This window comes from Musa acuminata, chromosome BXJ2-9, assembly GCF_036884655.1.
Source record: "Musa acuminata AAA Group cultivar baxijiao chromosome BXJ2-9, Cavendish_Baxijiao_AAA, whole genome shotgun sequence".
Lineage (NCBI taxonomy): Eukaryota > Viridiplantae > Streptophyta > Magnoliopsida > Zingiberales > Musaceae > Musa > Musa acuminata.
This window is the reverse complement of record NC_088346.1, coordinates 1,492,356-1,513,449: the sequence shown is the minus strand read 5'-3', so window position 1 is coordinate 1,513,449 and position 21,094 is coordinate 1,492,356. Positions and strand designations below refer to the sequence as shown.

Here is a 21,094-nt window from a genome sequence, read left to right as displayed (position 1 = left end):
CCTAGTAGGGTGGTGTCGAGGTTCTTTAACTTAGTGTTGTGCTGACATCGCAAGAGCGCATGAGACCCATTGAACTACTAGACGAGGAGGGGGGGAGGGGGGGAGGGATATTTGGAATTTAATCCTAATTTGATGAACTGTACCATCATTATATCCTACCTGAATCTGAGATCTAATTGGTAGAGTCAACGAAGGATTCCTTGTGAATCCAACTATGATAGATGAGCTGATATTTGAAGGAGATACTATGAGAGTCCCAATAATAATAATGAAAAGGTAAAGTGTTTTTGATCCACTCCACTAGATTTTATACAATACCAACACAGGTCTGTCAATCAAATCAAATCAAAGTATAATACAGAAAAACTCTCGATAAATGCATTGACGCACACTATCCAAAAAAAACACTTAGCACAACAGAATCAAATTACCAGGTAACCTTTTGAAGAAGAAGAATGAAACTGCCTGAGATTTTATACAATCTTATATTAGATTACAAAGAATATAATTGTGAGGCTCCTGCCGATGTAAGATCTAGGAAGGATCAATGTATACAGTTTTATCTTGGAATATTTTTAAAAAACTACTTTCATTTCTTGAATGCTGATCTCCCAGATTACAAAGGAACCACCTCACTGCTGTAATCTATATTAGATTACATACACAACAAAATTAAGTGTTCACAAAACAAAAATATCACAGCAGTTAAAACTAGCTATGCCTGGAGCACTATTCTCAGTCCACGCAGGAAGATGCATCCATTCTCCGAACCGCCACAGATTATAGAAATCCAAATACCTCTGGTTTATGATTGGTTCTTCAGATTATCCTGTGTTCTTCATATTCCTTGGATGATCCATGAATGGTTCTATGATGAGTCCAGCCTTGGCTTCTTTATTTCTAGTAATGATGCAACACATCAATATAAAATGTCGGCTTAATTGTCACATTAAGGGTACTAGTTTAAAATATTCCAAATAAGCAGGATTCAAAAAGATGGTTTTCAAAATGAATGACTGTTTAAAAAAGACTCTGTTACCTTGTTTAGTTGCAGTAGCCTGACCATAATATTGATCAAAGATGGGGCCAACTTGTGAATTTGCCTAATGTGACACAAATAAATGAAAATAATCTGATATTTTTAACATGACAAATGCCAGACATAAATCTTGATCACAAGAATACCTGAATATTAATGCTTTCTTGTGAGTCAATATCAACTACTACGTGGGATCTCAGCATATCAATTCCATCTCCTTCATCATCAGCAACTTGCTTCATTTCTGAGGCCTGAAACTAAATCAAGAAAATAATTTAAGTAATTCATGATCGTAACACGGATTTTCTGTGGTTTAACTTGGTAAATGTTACCTTATTCCCCTTCTCTTTACTTGTTTCGCATTGGCCATTAGTCCTTGTACAAGTTAATTTCTTTGCAGCTTGCTCAACTGTAGACACCTTTCTTTTTGTTGATGGACATCCCTGCCATCCAACGGTTATAGGAATAGGGCTAAATAGTTTACTCTTATCAATCACACTCCCGAAGGACTCACCCGTATCTTCACAGCCAGCAGATTTAGCACCACTTGTTAGACTGGGTTTATTGTTCCCATTTACTGCATCATTTACCTTTAACTTCTGCTGAAAATCATCAATACAATTCCACAATATTTTGCAGGCATCATCAGATGCCACAGCCAAATCTGCTGCATCATCAAATTTCTTAAGAAGATAATGATATCGCTGGCCTTCGAAATTGCTACTCCAATCATCATGACAAACTTTAACCCTTGTGTGATGCCTACTCAAATCCTTCCTCCATCTTGATAAAACATACTTGGAAGAAACAGTAATATCTGACTGGATCTTAATAAGAACAGAGACTATATGCCTACATAAGATTCCTCTAAACTCAAACAGGCAACAAGAACAATTAATTTCTTTCTCCTCTTTGTTAAAATAGACTTTGTAATCAAGTGTTCTATGATGTTGATTATTTTCTTCTCCAACAGCCAAAATCTCAGACACACTGAATTCAAGCACACCATCCATCTCTCTTACCAAGCATACTTCACAATATAGCTTCGCTATCACCTCTTGTTGAAATTCCTTAAACTTCTCAATGGTGTAAACCTGTTGAAATTGCTTTTCTATGGGGAAATGAGTTACACAAGGAATCTGCGAATTGAAAGACTGAATATCTGCTTGGTTTTCCTTCTGAACCTTACTCTTGAATATGTCATTGTACTGCTCAAGGAACTGCTTTATGGTTGACGTGGAGCTCACATTCCCATCAAAGAATGGATTCATGGTTTCACCGTGCTGTGTGGACAACATTCCAGCCCAAAATGTATCTTTCCCAAAAGCTGGAACCCAATAATTCCTTTCTTCATATAAATTAGTTAGCCATTCGTTACTTTCAAGCTCCTTAAACGCTTTAATGATGTCAGCCCAGCTGTCCTCAAATTCTTTCTTTGTTGAAGCATCATAAACAGCATGTTGTATGGCATTTGTTATGGGTTCACACATTTCGTAACTCCCCAAATTCTCTGGTACTGTCTTCAGTATATGCCACAAACACCAACTATGTCGAGTGTCAGGGAATACGATCTCAACTGCTTTCCTTATTGCTTCTGACTGAGTTGTGATGATGGCTATTGGAGCACATCCAGACATGCATGATAGCCAAGTTTTAAACAGCCAGATAAATGTCTCTACCTCCTCATCTAATAACAATCCACATCCAAACAAAATTGCCTGGCCATGATGGTTTACCCCTACAAAAGTTGACAAGGGCATGTTGTACTTATTTGTCAAGTATGATGTATCGAACATAACAACATCACCAAACTCTTCATATGCTGCCCTACACCTTGCATCTGCCCAGAATACATTTCTAATATGAGATTTGCAATCAATATCCATAACGTAGAAGAAATTTGAATTCTTAGCTTGCATCCGAACAAAGTAATCATACATTGATTCTGCATCTCCAACCTCAAGCCGCAACCTCTTTGCCTTCTCAACAGTATTTCTGCAGTTTTTTCCTAAAGTTGAGACATTCTCGGGACCTTTAGATTGGGCGATGACAGACTGAGAGCTCTTACTGATGTCAACTCCCTCAACATTATTTATTTCAAGCATAGTCTTCACATCATAATTGATTTTCCTATTGCATAAAAAGAAACATGACTTACTTGGAAACAGCACATGATTGTGTTCCAGAACAACAGAATTAACTCTGCAACTCCCACTTTCAAACACTGTAGCATTAACTCTAGCCTTGCATCCAGTTTTTTTCAAAGGGTTAGGATTAAGGATATTACGTTTAGAAGAGTATGATTTCCCTACTCGAGAGCAAGCAATAGTAACAAACTTTGATTTTCCATCAGCGGAAAATGATATTGCTCTTCTCATGATCCCAAAACCTTCCTGCTTAGCATAATTATTATAATATTCAACAAGAGCATCCAAAGAATAGAATGTCATCCCACGCACAGGGGGGTTTATTACTGCATTGTCCTCCAATAATGTCTCTTGCTCATTCTTTTTAAGAGGTACAATTGTGTCATCCTCCAATCTATTTTGTATCCCTTGCTCTTTATTATGTAAAGTTGCAGTTGCATCATTTTTGAATTGATTTTCTGCCTCTTGCTCATTCTTTTCTAGAGTCATAGTTGCACAATCTTCCAATCTATGTTCGGCCTCATGCTCATTCTTATCTATAGTCATAATTGCATTATCTTCCAATATATTTTCCGTTCCTTTCTCATTCTTGTTTTCTGCTGAACTCTCCATTTCTTGCTCATCTATTATCTCATCACTGGTATCTCCAGATGAAGAAAGGCCCTCCTCTGGCTCCATCTAGTTTACCAAGTTAAAAATATGCCATGCACATGTCAGGAACAAAGAAAATTCAACTTAAAATGAGGGAAGTGTAAGAAAAAATTACCAAAAGCAGTTGATAGATCAAAAGGTAGAGGGACCTTAGCCTTAATTGGTGGTGGTGATCAGGGCTCAAAGTCTTGAGTATCAGACCTGAACCAATCATTGGATGGACTGGTATACGTTAGGTTTGTAGTGACGTACAAGCACATGGCATGTGTCATTGTGCAAGCGACAGACAGGTCGGTGGGCAGTGGGCTGGTGGTGATGTTGTGCTCTGTGCCCTAAGTGTCTCGACGAACAATAGTGATAAAGAGAGGTTTAATATACTTCATAATATGTTAAAATGGTTTTTAACTAAAAACTAGACCAGACTTAAGACATCCAAAATAGGCTGATTCGCAGCCTGGTTATCTGTTGGACTGATATTTACTGCTCAGTTTTTTAAACCATGATAGCGATTTTGATGAAGATGATAATGGTTCAATTTCAAATACCTTCTAAAAATTGACATTATATTACAAGGCAACAATAAAAAGTATTTGCATGAAAAATGTTACAAGGACCACATTAAGCTAGCCTTAATTCTCATGGGAACAAATCATCACCATTAATACAGCATAAACTTTTCAAGAATAAAGACAATCTGTTTGAAGTAACTAAACGAATTTCTGAAGTCTATACCAATTATACAACCATTAACAGTTTCACATGTCAGTCCATGGCCAAAGATATAGACAGTCCCACAACAGAAGGATGAGGATAAAATACAAGATCTTAAACCTCATTTAAGAATAATTGACTAATTAATGAACTGAACATTATACTTCTTTGATAAGGTTGTGACTTAAGAAGGCAATACTTCTTTGCTTGAAACGTTGAGACATATAACAAACTACTCGAGTGAGTTCATACAAAACCATTTCCATAATCATCCATATTCTCTCTCTTTTTTTCTTCATAATCCCTCTTACTCAGAGTCTGTTGTCTGTATATTTCCCATCAAAAGAGCCGATCTAAGCGATTGTTCTTAATTTTTATCTCAACGACTGCTGATTGGATTCTACACTTATAGCATGTTATTTAATACAACATGCTATATAAAGTCAAAATTAACATAAAATTTGAATGCCTGCAACCTTATATTCTATAATAATGAACCATATTCAAATTTGATTCATAAAAAAACTAGTACTGTGTGCAGTCAAGATAATCCAGAAATTCATCTTATTTCTATCCTGATTAGATAACAATTCTACAGAGAGATCTCCTTCCCTACTACTCGTCCAACATCCATATAAATTAGAGAGTCTCTGTTTTCTTTTGACTCATTTATTCCAGTTGGTATTATGAAGCTAAACAGTAGGAATTGCAGGTTCAATTATCTTCCACTTCCAACATTCAAATAGGAAGAACTTCAAATATTTTTTTCTTTAAGAGTTCTTCAACTACACATATATCAATCATATGAAGGATGCAATTCTATTTCAATTTATAAAATAAAATTAAAGGGATTAATTTTGTATAATTCCAGATGTCACCCCAGGTTGAAAATCCACCTACTTAAAAAAAGGAAATTTAGAGTTTTAGCTATATCCTGGAGTAGAGAAGGATGAAATTCACTAACAAGTCAATCTTACAATGAAATATCAAACTAGGTTATGTTTATTGCATGTCCTGAATAATCAAGAGGTATGAAAGTTAATATACTCTACATAGAACAAGTTCCATTTGGGTTTTTACTTCTTAGATCAAGATACGAGCAGAATCTTATTTTTGTAGAATACAAAAATGAAGTTATACCAATGAGCATTTCCCAGGTCTCAACTTCTTAAAAAATACAAATATGAATAAAAGTATAAACAGAAACAAATGCTGAAGTCCATAAGCACCTAGCACCTCAGAGCCTTTTGGACATAGATACATTGTATGTACAAGAGCTTGTAAATCTCATTTCCAATGTCACTTGATATTCTGAACTTCTAAATTTTTTCCTCTCCATCCAAGATAGTCAATATAAAAAAATCTTCGGTAGGCCTTTGATGTGACATACAAAAACTAGGATGCAACTAATCAAATGTAGAGCATCTCTAGTTGGTCTGAACATCAACTACTCCCATAAGTGAATACACCAAAACACATCCTCCTACTGTTAATGACACATACAACTATTTCCAGATACTAGATACTACTTCTAGATATGAGATTGATGGAGATCATGTAACAACCATACTCCAATTCATCAGCATAATGACAATTCTACAATGACTAACTACAGGGATAAAACACATCTAGCAAGTAAACATACACTGATAAGCATCAATTTACTTTTTAAAAAGCCAAAATTATACTTTAAACATGCCAGTAGCCCCATCCTTCCCAACCCACCGTTTATGAGTACAACAACAAACACCTTACTTTTCAGTATGGCTTTTCTTAGGATCCATCCATAACCAAGAAATGCTGGTTGAAGTGACCTCAACACATATAACTTTGCAATGCTCAACTCATTTGTCAAGCCACAATAGAAGGCAACGAAAGGCAAAGCAAAAAAAATCCCCATCTTCCTTTATAATTCTCACAATGTCTTCACGTAATTTGATATATTTCACCACAAAAACTAGAGAGGTCACATACACAAGAAACATAATTCGAACAGTTAAACAGAGTCTCCAGCAAAAAGAAGTAGAAGAGAAGAAAGTGCAAGCAATGAGCTAATTAGGGTTATGGGAATGACGGAAAAACAAATAGGAACTCACCCACCTTATGCTCAATTCGCCGTAGCTGTGCAAAGAGGAAGCATGATGGGGAGTGGGGAAGGGAGGGGACCTCGAAAGGGATCGAAACCTTCTGATCACTCGGGAAATGCACGGCATGGAATGGGCCCTTCGACTGGGGGGGGAGCGGGGCTCCCCGTTGGGGCACCGTTCAGGAGTGCTCGGCGGGGGAGAGGACGCCGCCGCCGCGGCCGTCGTTGTCTGGAACCGTGCGAGAGGAGAACGACCGGGGAATTCGAGACGGCGGACGGAGGACGGGGAGCGATGCTATTTGCCACGGGCGGTCAACCATGTCAGGTTAGCATGGCCTTATTTAGTTTCATTTTTACGAACTGGATTACGGCAAACTTTGCACGGGCAATCTTACGGGCCGTGGGGAGAAAAATAATAAGAAAAGATATATTCCGATATTAATTATAAGATTTAAATTAAAATAATTCATGAAATCAATTATGCAAGGGTAGCATTTTGGTTATGAGTAGTTATATTTCAAAAAGTTACATTAGCATTTTTTTTAGTTACGAAAGTGAAACATGTAGGTTTATTTATTCTAACACCCTCAGTTTTATGAATAAAAATATAAAAAATAAAAAGTAAAACAATAATTTTAACATTTCAATTGATGGTGGTGAATAACGTCAGTGACGGATGCAAAGCGACGATAGAGCCTCTACTCTCTCGTTGCATCTTGTCACTTGGATGATTACTATTGTTGTGTCCTCCACCATCCCTCTCCACTTGTCCTTCACCACCAATGCAAAGAGGGATGGCACGGTGCCCAGCTTGATGAGGGCAGTGTGATCAAGCAGGTAGAGGGCTAAGTCAAAGTGGACCTTTAGTGCGTTCTTGATGGACCTAATCGACGCATTGAGGGTGACAATGTGAGGTTTCTTTGTCTCGATGATAGAGCGATATGCTTCAACAAATATGAGGCTATAAAGGATTGCAGCGACAGCGAAGAGGAGACGGAGGGTAATTGCGAGGGTGTTAAGGGTGTTTAGGGTGCACATGAATGCCTCACGGGTGAAGATGGGAGGTTAAGGAGGGCATCGACGGTGTTCTCCTAAGCCTTGGTTGCAGACGAGTGATGGTGATGGTGGTCGAGGAGACGAGTGGTAAGGAGGGGCACGATGTTGTTAGCATCGACGAGGGTGATGTGCATCTTCGGGTCCTACTTCGATAGGCGACGGATCTTCGCGATGACTTCGATATCAAACTTCGATTCCGTGACAACGGAACGTTAAAATTATCTTTTTGCCCAATGTTTTCGTGTTTCCATTCATAAAATTGATATTGTTCAGGTAAACGGGCTTATATATTTTACTTTTATAATCATAGAGACACTAATGTAACTTTTTTTAAGTATAAAAATTAGGACATTAAATATATTTAACTATAGGGATAATCTATAATTAGCCTTAGTATTTTTGTTCAATGGAAATTTTTATAGATTCACCCCTACATTTGATCTAAAAGATTTTTTTGCATATTAACCTCTAAATACTTCCCATATTATAAATATCTTAATCTGAGGATGGCTCGTTTCACATAAATAAGATGACCTCACATTGGTGGAATCCTTGTCCATTTAACATGTGTTGGAATCAAGTGCACCTCTAAATACTCCAAAATCCTTCTGTAGTTATAGAAAACCTCATGATGAGATTGCATATGACACTCTGAAATTTTTGGGAAGCATATTTGGAACCATGTAGTCCTCAAACATATATGAATTGAATGCGAGCGAAATATTTATGGGTTTCATTCAATTCACTGAGCATGTATAAGTATCTTCCTGATTAGTCTTTTGGTAGCTAAAAGATCATTGTAATAAGATAAGCTTTAACAAGCTGTTTGTATTTACTTGAATTAGTTAGAGAGGTAGGAAAGTATCCATTCATCCAAAGAACGATTCATGACATCTATAGCATATTCTCCAACGCTTTAAAGTACTTCCAGGAACAACAAAAGAGTATGATTTCACTTTATTTAAAGGAATTTGGAAATTTTGTCATCCAAGCTTCTTATAGGTTTGAGTTTTCACTGCAACCATGCTAAGAAATTTAGTTGAAAAACCAACTTTTAATGTCAAACTGAGTTCCAAGCATAATGAAGCAGAGTGACATTAACTCGATACCTAATTACTCAACAATTAATCCCAGTAAATCCAAAACTTGATTACCACCATTTCAGTCTTCATCGTGTGGCTTGAAACTGGCTCATCTTCCGCCACCATAAAAGATGATACAATGTAGAGGACGAACTGCAAGGTCAACGCCTGAGAATCACCGCTAAAACAAAGTTTTTAGTTGACATGAGCCACATATTGGTAACTACACATGGGAGGGTGTGCACTCTCACTGTAGAACTGGCAACACCAGGCAAAATCATCACACAAGGGATTCACTTGGAACTAGGATACTTGCCAGAGGCATGTTTGCCAGGAGAATTAGCATTGCTGCCATTTGTCCCTCTTAATAATGCCAGAGTAGGTCCCAGTGCACTGCCTCTCAATGCCCTGTATGACCATGAAGCAGTGGTGGAGCCCTTGATAGCCCAGCTATCAGTCTGCTGAAGTTGTGCCTTCCTCACTCAAAGCCTGATCAATTTGGTCCCACCCCATGGTTGGTCTCGATTCTGTAAAACAACATCATCCATAATCTTATTTTGATCTATCTTTTGGCATCCAATAGAAGATTAACGAAAATTCGGTCCAAAACTTGGTACAAACCTACAAGAGGTGCAGCTGAGTGTCTAGGATTAGCATCAACCAATGCTAGGTCCCAGTTGTTTGATTGTGCTTTTTCCTTTGACTTCTCATTCTGAAGGTTATCTGAGTCATGTCCCTTGAGCAGGCGAACATCAACAAGTGAGGTATACTCAATCTGCATCAACAAAAATAGTGGTTAAAAATACTGCAGAGAAGTATATTCATAATTAATTCATAATAACTAATCAAACCACATTTGGTGTGTGTAAATACAATTGGGTACCTCCAAAGAGCCATCTTCCTTGTATAATGTGGAGTCTGGTTCCTGTGCAGATTCTTCTGCATCTTTTTTCTCCTGGGAAGATATTGGGTACTCCGGAATAGGTAGTAAGACAATTTTCATAGATATGGAATCATACGACGAAACTTTTCCTACCTGCAAATAAAGAAATCAACAGTTGTGCATTTATTCATGGACAAAAAGATCATTAGGTGAACATGCAAATTGCCAGTTCATTCAATAATATCTACTTGTATAATTCACAATCATTACGGAATGGTATGTTTTTATTGGACATTGAATATAAAGAGTAAGCTTCATACTCGGAAGGAAGAGAGCTCAGGACACCATGATGAGGATAACTCAACCAATCGATATACAAGGATATCACCTTCCTGAAAAGGGAAAAAGCAAAACCAAATAGTATTTTACCTAGCCATGCAAAAAACCTTAATCCATCCTCTGCATGGTGACAAAAGAAAGCATATCAAAATTGTAATCATGCACAGTTGGCCTTTAGAATGGCAACCCTCAGATCACCAAAGAGCAATAGATGTCACAAATAGCACTTTTAGTTAAGAACACAAAAAATTGAAGAGTAAAACCATCATTATTGTCTACCCACTTCTGATATAAGAATATCAGGGAACATACCTCTGGTAGACGAGTTAAAGGAAAAAGGCTTTCAAAGTTTATATGGTCATCTATATGTTCCCCCTCTTCAGTGATCATATTTTCGTTAAAGGCTCCATTACAATAATCATCGTCACTCTTCTTGCTTAAAGTCTTCTCCCTACCCCATTTCTGACCCTTTTTCTTGCTGGTTGTTCCATTCCATTGCAGAGTTTCCTGGAGTATTGGGATACAACATAAGCAACATAAAGGCACAGGTCATCAATAAAATCTTCTGCATTATTTCCTAGAGGCGACTTGAATAATAAAGTATGCTTATAAGAAAATGAACTGCCAGATCAAAGTTTAACAAGGCAACTGTCCAAAAAAGTAACTATATGCCATTATCAGTTCTAATTCCTAAAACTTAAACAACATATACGTAATGCCCTAAAGCTTTTTCCAAAGACCACCATGTCATGTGAATAAAATTAGACAAGTATGTTTCAAGCCTGTTCAAAGATTTAGCAGCAGGAAGATTTGATTTTGGTCACCATCCACTCAAAACTCACTTAGCAACTAGTTCCTTCACCTGGCTCTAAAATGTTCCGTTAAGTTTTAGGAACAGGTCTATCACTATATACCTCAATTTAGTGACTCATCGCCTGCAAGGACTTTCTGAATACACCAGTTACACCTAACATGTGAACCAGATGCATAAGGATGTTGTGTTCTGCCAGATATACAATACATGAAGTTGAAATGCTAGATATTCCTAAAGGCATACCATTAGAGAAACTTCCTTGACCAATAGGATAGATCAAGAAAACAGCAGTAGCAGCTGCAACGGAAGCTGAATATGCAACAACAATCCAAGGATGCATACCCAGATAGAAACTAAGTTCATACTCATGATCAATGTAACAAGCTACATCAAGAGGTTAGTTAACTCAGATATTGTTGGTTATATCTCCATCATTATGCCATCACATGCAAATATTGCATATTCCCTAAACATCATTCATGTGTCAGCCATTTAATCACTTATGCATAAAAACAACAAACCAGTTAAAAATATAAAGTACCTCAATTCTTTTATCCCCAAACCAAATGGGAAAGGTGTAGTTTACTTATACATTAACTTACGAGATACTTACTCGATACTTATATAAGCTATTGTAAGGGAAAGAAGTCTGATAACCTGCTGTCAAACTAACTGCTACCGGGACATTGTTACGGGGAAGCTGAAACTACAGTGAATTAAAAAGAACTGCAAACTAGAAATTCATAAACTCAAATAAAAAGTTTAAACAAATTATAACATCAAAGGTTCTTTTAGGTAATAAACTGCAGTAATATTCAGATTGAACTTGTTATTTTGGCCTACTGTTCTATGGCTGAGTGCCCAAAAAGCCCTTGGCCCCATGTCATTTTTCCCTATAACTGCACACATTTTTTGTTTCCAGACCAAAATGACATCTCACCAACAACAAGAACCATTAATGTTCTCTCCATCAAGCATTAATGCAATCATTTTTTTCACAGCTTTGATGGCTGTTTTTTTAAATTAAATTTTCTCTCCCTCCCTCCCTCTACACCGATGCACTCCAACTCCAACGCTCTCTCTCTCTCTCTCGCTGGGTTCGTGCCAACAAATACAGGTCTCTGACTGAAACTTAAAATCTTGGCTAAAATGTCCTCTCATCCTATTAACAAAATGTTTTTAGCAAAACAAGTTTTCTTGTGTTGACATTAAAAAAATATGCTTCAGTGGTGTGATAATAGGCTCACAATTTAGAATATATGATTGGCCAAATTATTTTTTAGTGATGTGAGAATAGGCTCGCAAATTAGAACATATGGTGACCAAATAAACTCTAAGTTGGGAATCATTGCAGGTGTCATATGAACAGCCATATATAAGCAGCTGAAGGCCTGAAAGTTTCCAGCAACCCTATTTTCCAACCTACTGTTGAAGGCAGAAAAAAACCCACAACCATTAACTGATTAAAGACTTGCAAAGAGTTTTTACAACTAAACATGAATGTAAGAACACAATAATAACTCCATGGTGCAACTAACATGACAGGAACATACCACTGGTCCATTTGACTGTGTGTTGCCATGTTCTCCGTCTCCATCTGCAAACAAATGCCAATTCAAATGATGTTGAATGTGAAAGAATAAACATGAATTTCAACATAATCTATATATAAAAAAAAAAGATCTTTAAGCTCGAAGCATGTCTATCATCAATAGCTAACTTCAAAAAATGAGACACTAAGTAAACTGATTTCCGTAAGACAAACAAAAATGCAATCACAAATTAGTATAAATAGTCTTGATGTCATGCAATGTCCACAGTAACTGAAAGCATATGCAACTTAATTTACACAGCAAAAGCCAGAGAACCTTGTAACATAAACAAGGAGTCAAACATGTTCAAATGATCTCGAAGTATGATATATTGTAGTTATAAGTTATAACAAATGCTAAATCAGAAATTGGCCTACTGCATCTACATTTGCCTAACGGTTATATCTGTTAGTTGAGAAGACAAGAATCAACCTCCAAGGTCGAAGTTACCAGAACAGGTTGGGCACATATAGGTAAACTAAAATCAGCAAAGGAACTCACATGGAGAAGGAAACTCGAGTTGAGGTGTTTGGTTGACGGAGAAGAATGAGAAATATTTAATTGAAAGTGACACGGGTATATCATGTGATAGGTCAGATACAACTTAGATATGGGCGATCCTCAGTTGAGACAGATCATATGTACAATAACTACACTAACAACTTAGATGTGCATACTACAAGGACATATATGTTACTATCCATGATGCTGGATAATCAATCAAGTTGCTCACAAATAAATAATATAGGACAAGTAAATCACTGAAAAAAGAAAACCCCCTTCAGAAGAAACAATGAAGGACAAAAACACTACTTGAAAAGGTCATGACATAAGTGCAATAATCCACGTAGCATAATGAACATTTGCATGATCAGGATTAGGGTTTGTTGTACCAATGGATATCGCCTGGTACGGGCGATATGTACCAATCCGATAGTATACTAGTACACAGACCATCCTCTACTAGGCAGCACCGATTACTTGATCCCGTATTGGACGATACAAGATCTATGCCGGGCAATAATGATCGAAATCGGACCATTACCGACCTGTACCAGTCAGTAACGATCGGATTTTGACCGTTGCTGATCAAGGGCTGAGATTGCCCTATTTCAAATGGTCAATTTGACCGTTTAAGGCTTAGCAAAGGGTTTTTAAACCCTGTCCTCCCCTCTCTTTTAACTCATTTCACTCTCTCAATCTCTTGAACTCTCTCAAACTCATTTTCATTTGCATCTCTCGCCTATTCTCATATTTTTACTCTCCTAAATTCAACAAAGCTACGATTTGTGGATTGGATCAAATTTGGGAGGATTAAAAAGAAAAACACTCTAATCAAGAGGTATGCATTCTCTTTCTAGATTTTTATTAATTTATGGGATGATTAAACCTATTATATATGGTGTATGACTTAATGTCTAATATGTTATTTGATATATTTTTTATGGTACAATAATGTTAATTATGGAGTAGTTAAGGTCTTTAATATTATGATTAGTGTGTTTAATATTATTTTTTTTGAAATTAAACACTTAATAAGTCAAATCTTTATATTTCATGCATATCAAGGATTGGATCATATGTTTGTGATGGTATATAAGTTTAATTAAGTTTTAATTAAATTTTTTAATACTGTGATTAGTGGTTTAAATGATAATTTAATCAAAATTTGATTGATATTGAGTCAATTTATATTATTTTTGCTAAAATTATATTAAATTTATATTTATTTTCAACTTAAAATCCTAATATAATTTCTTTTTATTTTTCAAATATTTTTGAAGGTTTTCTTGATGATTTTGGGTGTACCATCGATACGTCCTGACATACGATCAGTATGCTTCGGTACATATTGTATCGTGCAAGGCTCAATACATTGGTACTGATCGAAATTACAATCCTTAATTAGTATAAAAACTAAAAGATAATAAATACATGAATTATGTTGACAGCCAAAAAGCCTACGGTTGTAATGATGAGTAAAATATTCTGTTTTCCACCACAATCTCATCTATGAAACATTATATAACAACAAATTACCTGGTTGACAATTTAAAATTGAAGAATCAACAGAAATATTTGTGTAAAATTGGGTAAACATACTTTTCCGAACTGAATAACGAAACTCATTACATAGTGATTGATCTAGGTACCAATGACCTAAGGTTTGAAGCATTCTAAAAGCGAAGAAACATGAGGGACCAAGATCTGAACCGTACCTATAGGCTCAAATCGGATATGACCAGGTCGAACAATGACAGGAACAATTTCTTCCTCTATTTCAATAGTCTGATCTACTATTTTATATTTAGATAATGTACCCTGCACATCATTTGCCTGCTTTTCACCCTGTTTATTCTGCACAATTCAACATAAATAACTAAGATAACCATGATAGAACATGGTATTAGTAAAATAAATTTTATCTGGTGAACTCAACCAGACCTCAAAACAATATAAGACGAGAAACATTTTATTGAACAAATACCTCACTTAGTTGCTGATTAGCCATTTCCCGCAACCATTGTCGTTTCGCCTTTTTTCGACGAGCACTTCTGCTGGGAGACTGATCAATAAATATTCAAACATAACTTATTTGGAACAAATCAACAGAACTTGTAAAGTATCTGAAAAAATAATGGAAAGCTGATGACAAACTATAACAATCATGGAAACAAAATTACTCTGAGCTATAAAATCAAAAGTTCCACTCTCGTATTCCAACCAGGAAAGTTGATGTCATATGAATAGAACACTTAATTGTACATTTTAAGTGTCAGATGTACATAACCTAATTTTTGGCACAAAGCAAATCAATTATTCATTCAGTTCACCATCCTCCAAAGTAGATTCAGATTCCAAACAGGAAGTAAACACATGAACATCACTAAATACCCTAGGGAAGTAAATCACACATCTTTAAGGTGATCTTCAGTTAGCATCAAACAAGTACATGGTAGTAGTCAAAGATACAATCAACAATCATAATGTCTCATCAGAATTGGACCTAAAGCATGAACCACATATGCCAAACAATCATCCAACTTACAGCAGGCTAAGGGTTCAAAATTTAATCCACTGATCAAAGTCATCTAAAGGCGCAGTTGAACTCTTTGTCAGCCTCAATCCTACTGACTCTTAATCAGAGTCATCATTTGTAAGAATGGACTGTACTGGCTTTTCTGAGGCGTACGGTCATACCAGACCATGTAGACAACACCAGCACTGAAGCCAGAAAGCTCATAATATGTTGAGGATATTCTATTTCCTCCATTATATAGTGCAGTCATTTACTAGCATAGGACCATCATACTGAGACTTCAACCCATCTACTTGAATTTAGCAGACAGCATTATGCACATTGTGAACAAATTCCTCCAGAGATCCAAGACAATGATGCAGCTTTAGTGGGGATCCTAGTCCTGATTTACTGTTCAGTTTTTGCTACTTGCAACACATTTATACATGATTTCCTCATTCTTTCACCTCTTTACAATTTCAAATGCTTATTGGCATGCAAAAACAAACAAAATTATCCTTGACATTAAAATTCCTACAGCACCATATCAGATATTTCCTTTTAGTCTCACAAAGCTACTGCCTAGCGGATGTCTAATGAAACTTGATAAGCACCGACTATATAATCAATATAAAAGATACTTGAAACAAGAGGTGCTTACCTTATTCATGCTATCAGTAAGCTGTTGTTGAGATGGAATTCTATGACAGTCTTCAACCTGATCATGCCTACAAAACGAAGTGCATGTTAAAGAGTTTTCCACATACTTAACAAATAAGAAAGAAAATATCTAACATAAATATATATGATTCCTTGCATGAGCTTGGATATATAGCTTAATTTTTTACTAGTAACAAGTAACCTTACTTCACAACTAAGGCTATGTACATTGACCCACCCCAAATCCGACAATGTGGGAGTATCACAGGCAAGGTCATCCTTTTCTAGCAAGTAGTAAAAGAGAAAATACCTTTTGTTATGTTTTCAATTATATTAACAACCATGCATGTAGTGTATAATGGTGTCAGGAGCTTAACACAATCCCTAAAAACAACCAAATCATGTGTTTATATAGATAGCATGGAGGGCTTTTTCAATGAGTGGCCAAGATCTCATGTAATGTAACCTAATCACTGAATGCAAGTTCCACCATTCAGATAGTAATATAAGCAAAGATGGTTAACAATCATTTGACACAAAATTGTCAAAATATGTGATTAAACGGGAACCTCTCCCCCATTACAACCCATCGAAAGATGTTAAAGGTCCACCACAAAAATGGACATCTAGTAGAAAATGCCATGAAAATAATATGAATGTGTATATGAATAAAAATTGAAGTACAAACATTTTGATAATTCCTAACTTCCAAGAACATATATCATATTCAGTTTCTTGCATTAACTTTTCAATGGAGTTCAAATAAAGAATGGGAGCTTTTGACATCCACTATTTTATATTGGACATTACAATGGCAATCATAAGCCTTCTTTGATTTTTCACTATAATGTCTCTTTTCAATGCAGGACCCTTGACAAAAAAATAGCACCCAAAATAATAACATAAAAATGGAAGAAAAATAAAAAACTGATCATAATCAAGATATAAAGGTAAACACTATGGATGAAAAAGAAAACAAATAAAGAAAATTTAACAAATCAACATATTCATTTTTCTTGTTTGTTTGTTGCACAAACATAAAAACAACTTTATACTTGCAAGTTGTTAATAAAATAATTATTTGATGCTTGTTGTATAACTCAAAATGATAATTATTGTGATATTTTATCCCAAATCCTATTACTATTTACTAATAATTATTTATAACAAGTGCCTACTTAAGGAAAATTTGACCGATAACTTTCTAGTTAGCTTTGGAGGCCCCATCTATGCATTCATGTTATAGCTTAGCCTAGAATTCAAAAGATGCCAAAACCTAAGTCAAGCCCACGACAACATTGATAGTCATACAAAAAGGAAATATGATGTTATACAAAGAAAATGTAATTATTTACAGACTTGAAAAAAGATTGAACTAGATTTACTTTTCTACAGTTTAGAAGCAAATAATACCCTGATACTTATACTCATACTCACTAGATCAATGTTCAGTTCCACTACAGTGATAAATTATCTAATATGCTGTTTAGAATTTTGTAAAGAATTTTGCCGGTTTGCTCTTACTAGAAGACCCCACTATGCTTGCAGGAAATATTCTTGATTGTGTCTGCATCATAGGGATAATATTGATGCTTGCAAAAGGAACATTCAGAAACAAATTCAATGAATGATAATACCATCTGTCCCTCTAAAATCTGAGGCCAGCTGTGGCAACATCCATCTATATACTACAGGAAAGCTTTGGCTCTGATCACTGGCAATATCCTCTACAAAGCATCTTCATCATGTTGTGCAACATCATACCAATTAAGAGATGGTCTAATGTGTCATCAGAACCAAAATTGAGTTCTCTTTCAGTATAAAGAACAATCATACTGTTAAAACAAACAATTACTTTCTCTAGGGAATGAGTAACAAAAACTTCTTATTCCCTTAAAACCTAAAGAATATAAATCACTATTCTTCAGGGCTATTCTCTTATGCTACTAATCCATTTCAAGTGTAAACAAGTAGTGTGTTCTCATCCTCTAGATCAATAATATGTAGAACCATAAATTAAAGAAATGACACAATCAGAAAGCAATTTAGCTGTACCTCTAAAACTGAAGTATAGTAAAATCTGACCAATGAAGTACCTCTCTTTTGTCGTGACATGGCAATTTCTCTTCTGAACAGCATTTTGTGAGGAAACCAATTTCTCGTGTTTTTCATTTCTGTTGGATAATATATGTGTCTTATCTAGTGTTGGACTTTTCTGCTGCTCAGAATGAACGTTTTCCTCTTGGTCAGCAGTTACAATAGTCTCTTTGGAGGTGGGGCTGGTAAGTTTTATTTTTTTCCTAATGCATCAATGAAAAGCAGGAAAATATATCCCAAGATTAGAAACAGTATGAGCAATTATCATGTCTAATATACTAAATTGATAAAGAAATGGGTGTTGAAAGTTTAAAACAGATGACCCACACATTGTAGCAAAAATTATTGTGAAGGTGAAATAGTAGAAGCAAAAAATTATTTTCTTCATAAAAAGTTTGTAATGACAAGTAGGTGCTAAGAGATATAAAACTAGTAATTCTCGAATCAGATATCTTGCTCAGCCATCTATATTAATAGTTAATTATCATACCTGTGCTCCTCTTCCAAGATTTTGCTATTCGAAAACTTTATTAAGGACATTTAATATGACACAGATGCTCGCTGATTACAAAGACATATAACCATGCATTTTATAGTGTTACCGGAAAATTGCAAGTTTCATTTCTTCAGATTGACACAAAAAAGCAAAGTATTACAAAATAAATTAAAAGAAACCAAGGTTCAGTACAATTACAGGAGAATTTTAAGGATAATGTTACAAACAAACTTTGTAAACTATGTTAACCTCATCACGCACCTAAATGAAATGCACATCCAAAATAAATTCTAAGCAGGTGAAGATCCTTGCAAAAGATAAAATAAGGAGGCACAAATTAATACTTTGAGTTTTGAGGCTTATCTGACTGCTTCCTTTTCCTTTTCAAAATTGTTTCTTCACTTGAGAGAATTTGTCTCTTTGTTGTGTTCCCTTCAACTTCACATGCATCCTCTCCCTTTTTGCTTTTGCACAACTCTAAATCTTCGTGAAAATCTTTAATGTTGAGAAGTTCATTGCCAGATGTTATAGGTTGCTTCTCCACTATCTTGGAATCTTGAATGTGATAAGCATCACCACATATCTCAAGAAGCTGCTTCGTTTTAGCAACTTTCTTTTTCACCCTGGTATAGAAAAGTCCAATGTGGCATTACAGAATTGATATTTCATGAAACAGGAACGTTTACATCATGAAAAACAACAGAAGATTCTTATAACCACAAAAAGTGTAAGATATGAACACAGACAAGACCGTGCAGGACACAGCCCAAAGCGCACAAAGTGACAGACGTGTACTTCATCACAGCTGACTACCTATGCATTCAGGTTTTGTACAACTACTTTACAACCTACAACTTCTATGATTGTAATGTAACACTAAGTGATTAAACGGAAAGCAATACATCACTACAAAGCAACAATATGCTAAATTATCTACCTGACAATATCCTTGTCCCTGAAAATGCTACTTGATTCAAACGGCGGTAGAACAAATTCATCCATCTGCAATAAAAAAAAATCCAAAAAATGTAGATAAATGTAATTTATATATATGCCAAATCCAAGAAAATCTAAAAAAAATAAAGAATAGCACCACATTGTGATCACCCATAAGGGTGGAACACATGTTGCAACCAACAACAATCACCAATATGACTGACTTCTTTGTCTACATCTTACAAAACATGTTTCGTCCGATGAAATACCTAAAAGAAGGACCAAGAATAACCAAAAGAAAAACATTGTCGAGAGTGATCGAAGTAAAGTATAAAATCCAAATGGAAACCGGTTGGACTCCTGATGATGGCTAAAACTGGACACGAGAGGGGAGCGGAACGCATACGGAGAGAAGGATGCCATGGGGGCAGGAGAGGTGGAGGGCGAAGGCGCGGACGAGGTGGGTGGCGACGTCGGAGACGGTGGAGAGCTCGGGGCGGAGGAGGAGCCAGCACCGGCAGAGGCCCTCCAATCTCTGCGTCTTGGTGAGGACGCGGTGGTCGTCGAACTCCACCCGCAACCTCACAGCGTCTTCCATTGCCGCACGGAAAGAGGAGGCAGCGACCACCGACCACGGTCCCCCTGTTAAACCCTCTTCTTTGGGGCTTCTGCTGGATTTATCGGGGTTTTTTCGCGTATAAAACCCTCACATTTATGGTTTTTCAATATGTATTCTTCGATTCGATCACTCATTAGTAATTTTTTTTTTATATAACGCCTTGTAATTCTAATTAATTTAGAATATATCCTTCTAATTAATTTAACATATACCTTTTTAACTTACAAATTTTATATTATTTTTTTTATAATAATAAAAATAAAATATCTAGTTTTATTTATCATAACATCATCGATTTTATCGATGATAGCACAAAAATAATAGGTAAAAAGATAATTTTAATATTCTAATTATATTTTTGATAGTGACAAATAACAATGCTCTTAAGGGTCATGGATAGCTATTATGGATAAGCAAAGAGAGCACAACAAAAGATGAAACAAAAAATGACATCTACATCTATATCGCTTAGTAACTATGTCGGTGTCAACGCATATATAGAGTAAAAAAAAATTACTCGACATCTGCATCAATATCGATGTTGCCCTTTCCTATATTATTGTTGGTACTGACATAGATGTAGAGCATCAATATCTATGTTGTCCTCTTCCTGCTTGGTATCGCTCTCTCTATTTGTTCACGATAACCATCAGTGACCCCTAACGATATCACTATTTACTACCATCAAAAATATAATTAAAATATTAAAATTATTTTTTTATTTATTATTTTTATGCTTCCGTCAATAAAACTGATAACATTATAGTAAATGAAACTAGATGCTTCACTTTCATAACTAGAAATTAAATTTTAATATTAATTTTATAAATCTAGAGACTAAAATGTTAAAAAAGTATAACTTAATTT

The 21,094-nt window shown here is 35.7% G+C and overlaps 1 protein-coding gene and 1 pseudogene across 6 annotated transcripts; both read right to left on the bottom strand.

Moving 5' to 3' along the window:
* Positions 1–427: 427 nt before the first annotated feature.
* LOC135622324 (protein FAR1-RELATED SEQUENCE 6-like) lies at positions 428–6,960 on the bottom strand. 6 transcript variants are annotated; one of them, XM_065124075.1, is made up of 5 exons: positions 6,645–6,960; positions 1,372–3,864; positions 1,186–1,296; positions 1,040–1,103; positions 428–892 (listed from the first exon to the last, which is right to left on the bottom strand). In XM_065124075.1, exons 1-5 carry the CDS (start codon positions 6,759–6,761, stop codon positions 825–827), a joined length of 2,853 nt encoding a protein of 950 aa, XP_064980147.1. In that variant the 5' UTR covers positions 6,762–6,960; the 3' UTR covers positions 428–824. The 6 variants fall into 6 exon arrangements, 4 of the variants coding, with proteins under 4 accessions (XP_064980147.1, XP_064980148.1, XP_064980149.1 ...); XM_065124076.1 differs by having other exon boundaries at positions 1,186–1,290; XM_065124077.1 differs by having other exon boundaries at positions 428–900; positions 6,645–6,959.
* Positions 6,961–8,615: 1,655 nt separating this feature from the next.
* LOC135586614 (coilin-like) lies at positions 8,616–20,271 on the bottom strand (annotated as a pseudogene).
* Positions 20,272–21,094: the final 823 nt, after the last annotated feature.

Excerpts from the sequence above, each read along its gene's own strand:
- LOC135622324 (XM_065124075.1), bottom strand. The coding sequence starts at position 6,761 with ATGCCGTGCATTTCCCGAGTGATCAGAAGGTTTCGATCCCTTTCGAGG. Across the intron at positions 1,297-1,371 it reads GTAAAGAGAAGGGGAATAAG|TTTCAGGCCTCAGAAATGAA; the intron begins GTAACATTTACC and ends TTCTTGATTTAG. Across the intron at positions 1,104-1,185 it reads AAGAAAGCATTAATATTCAG|GCAAATTCACAAGTTGGCCC; the intron begins GTATTCTTGTGA and ends GTGTCACATTAG.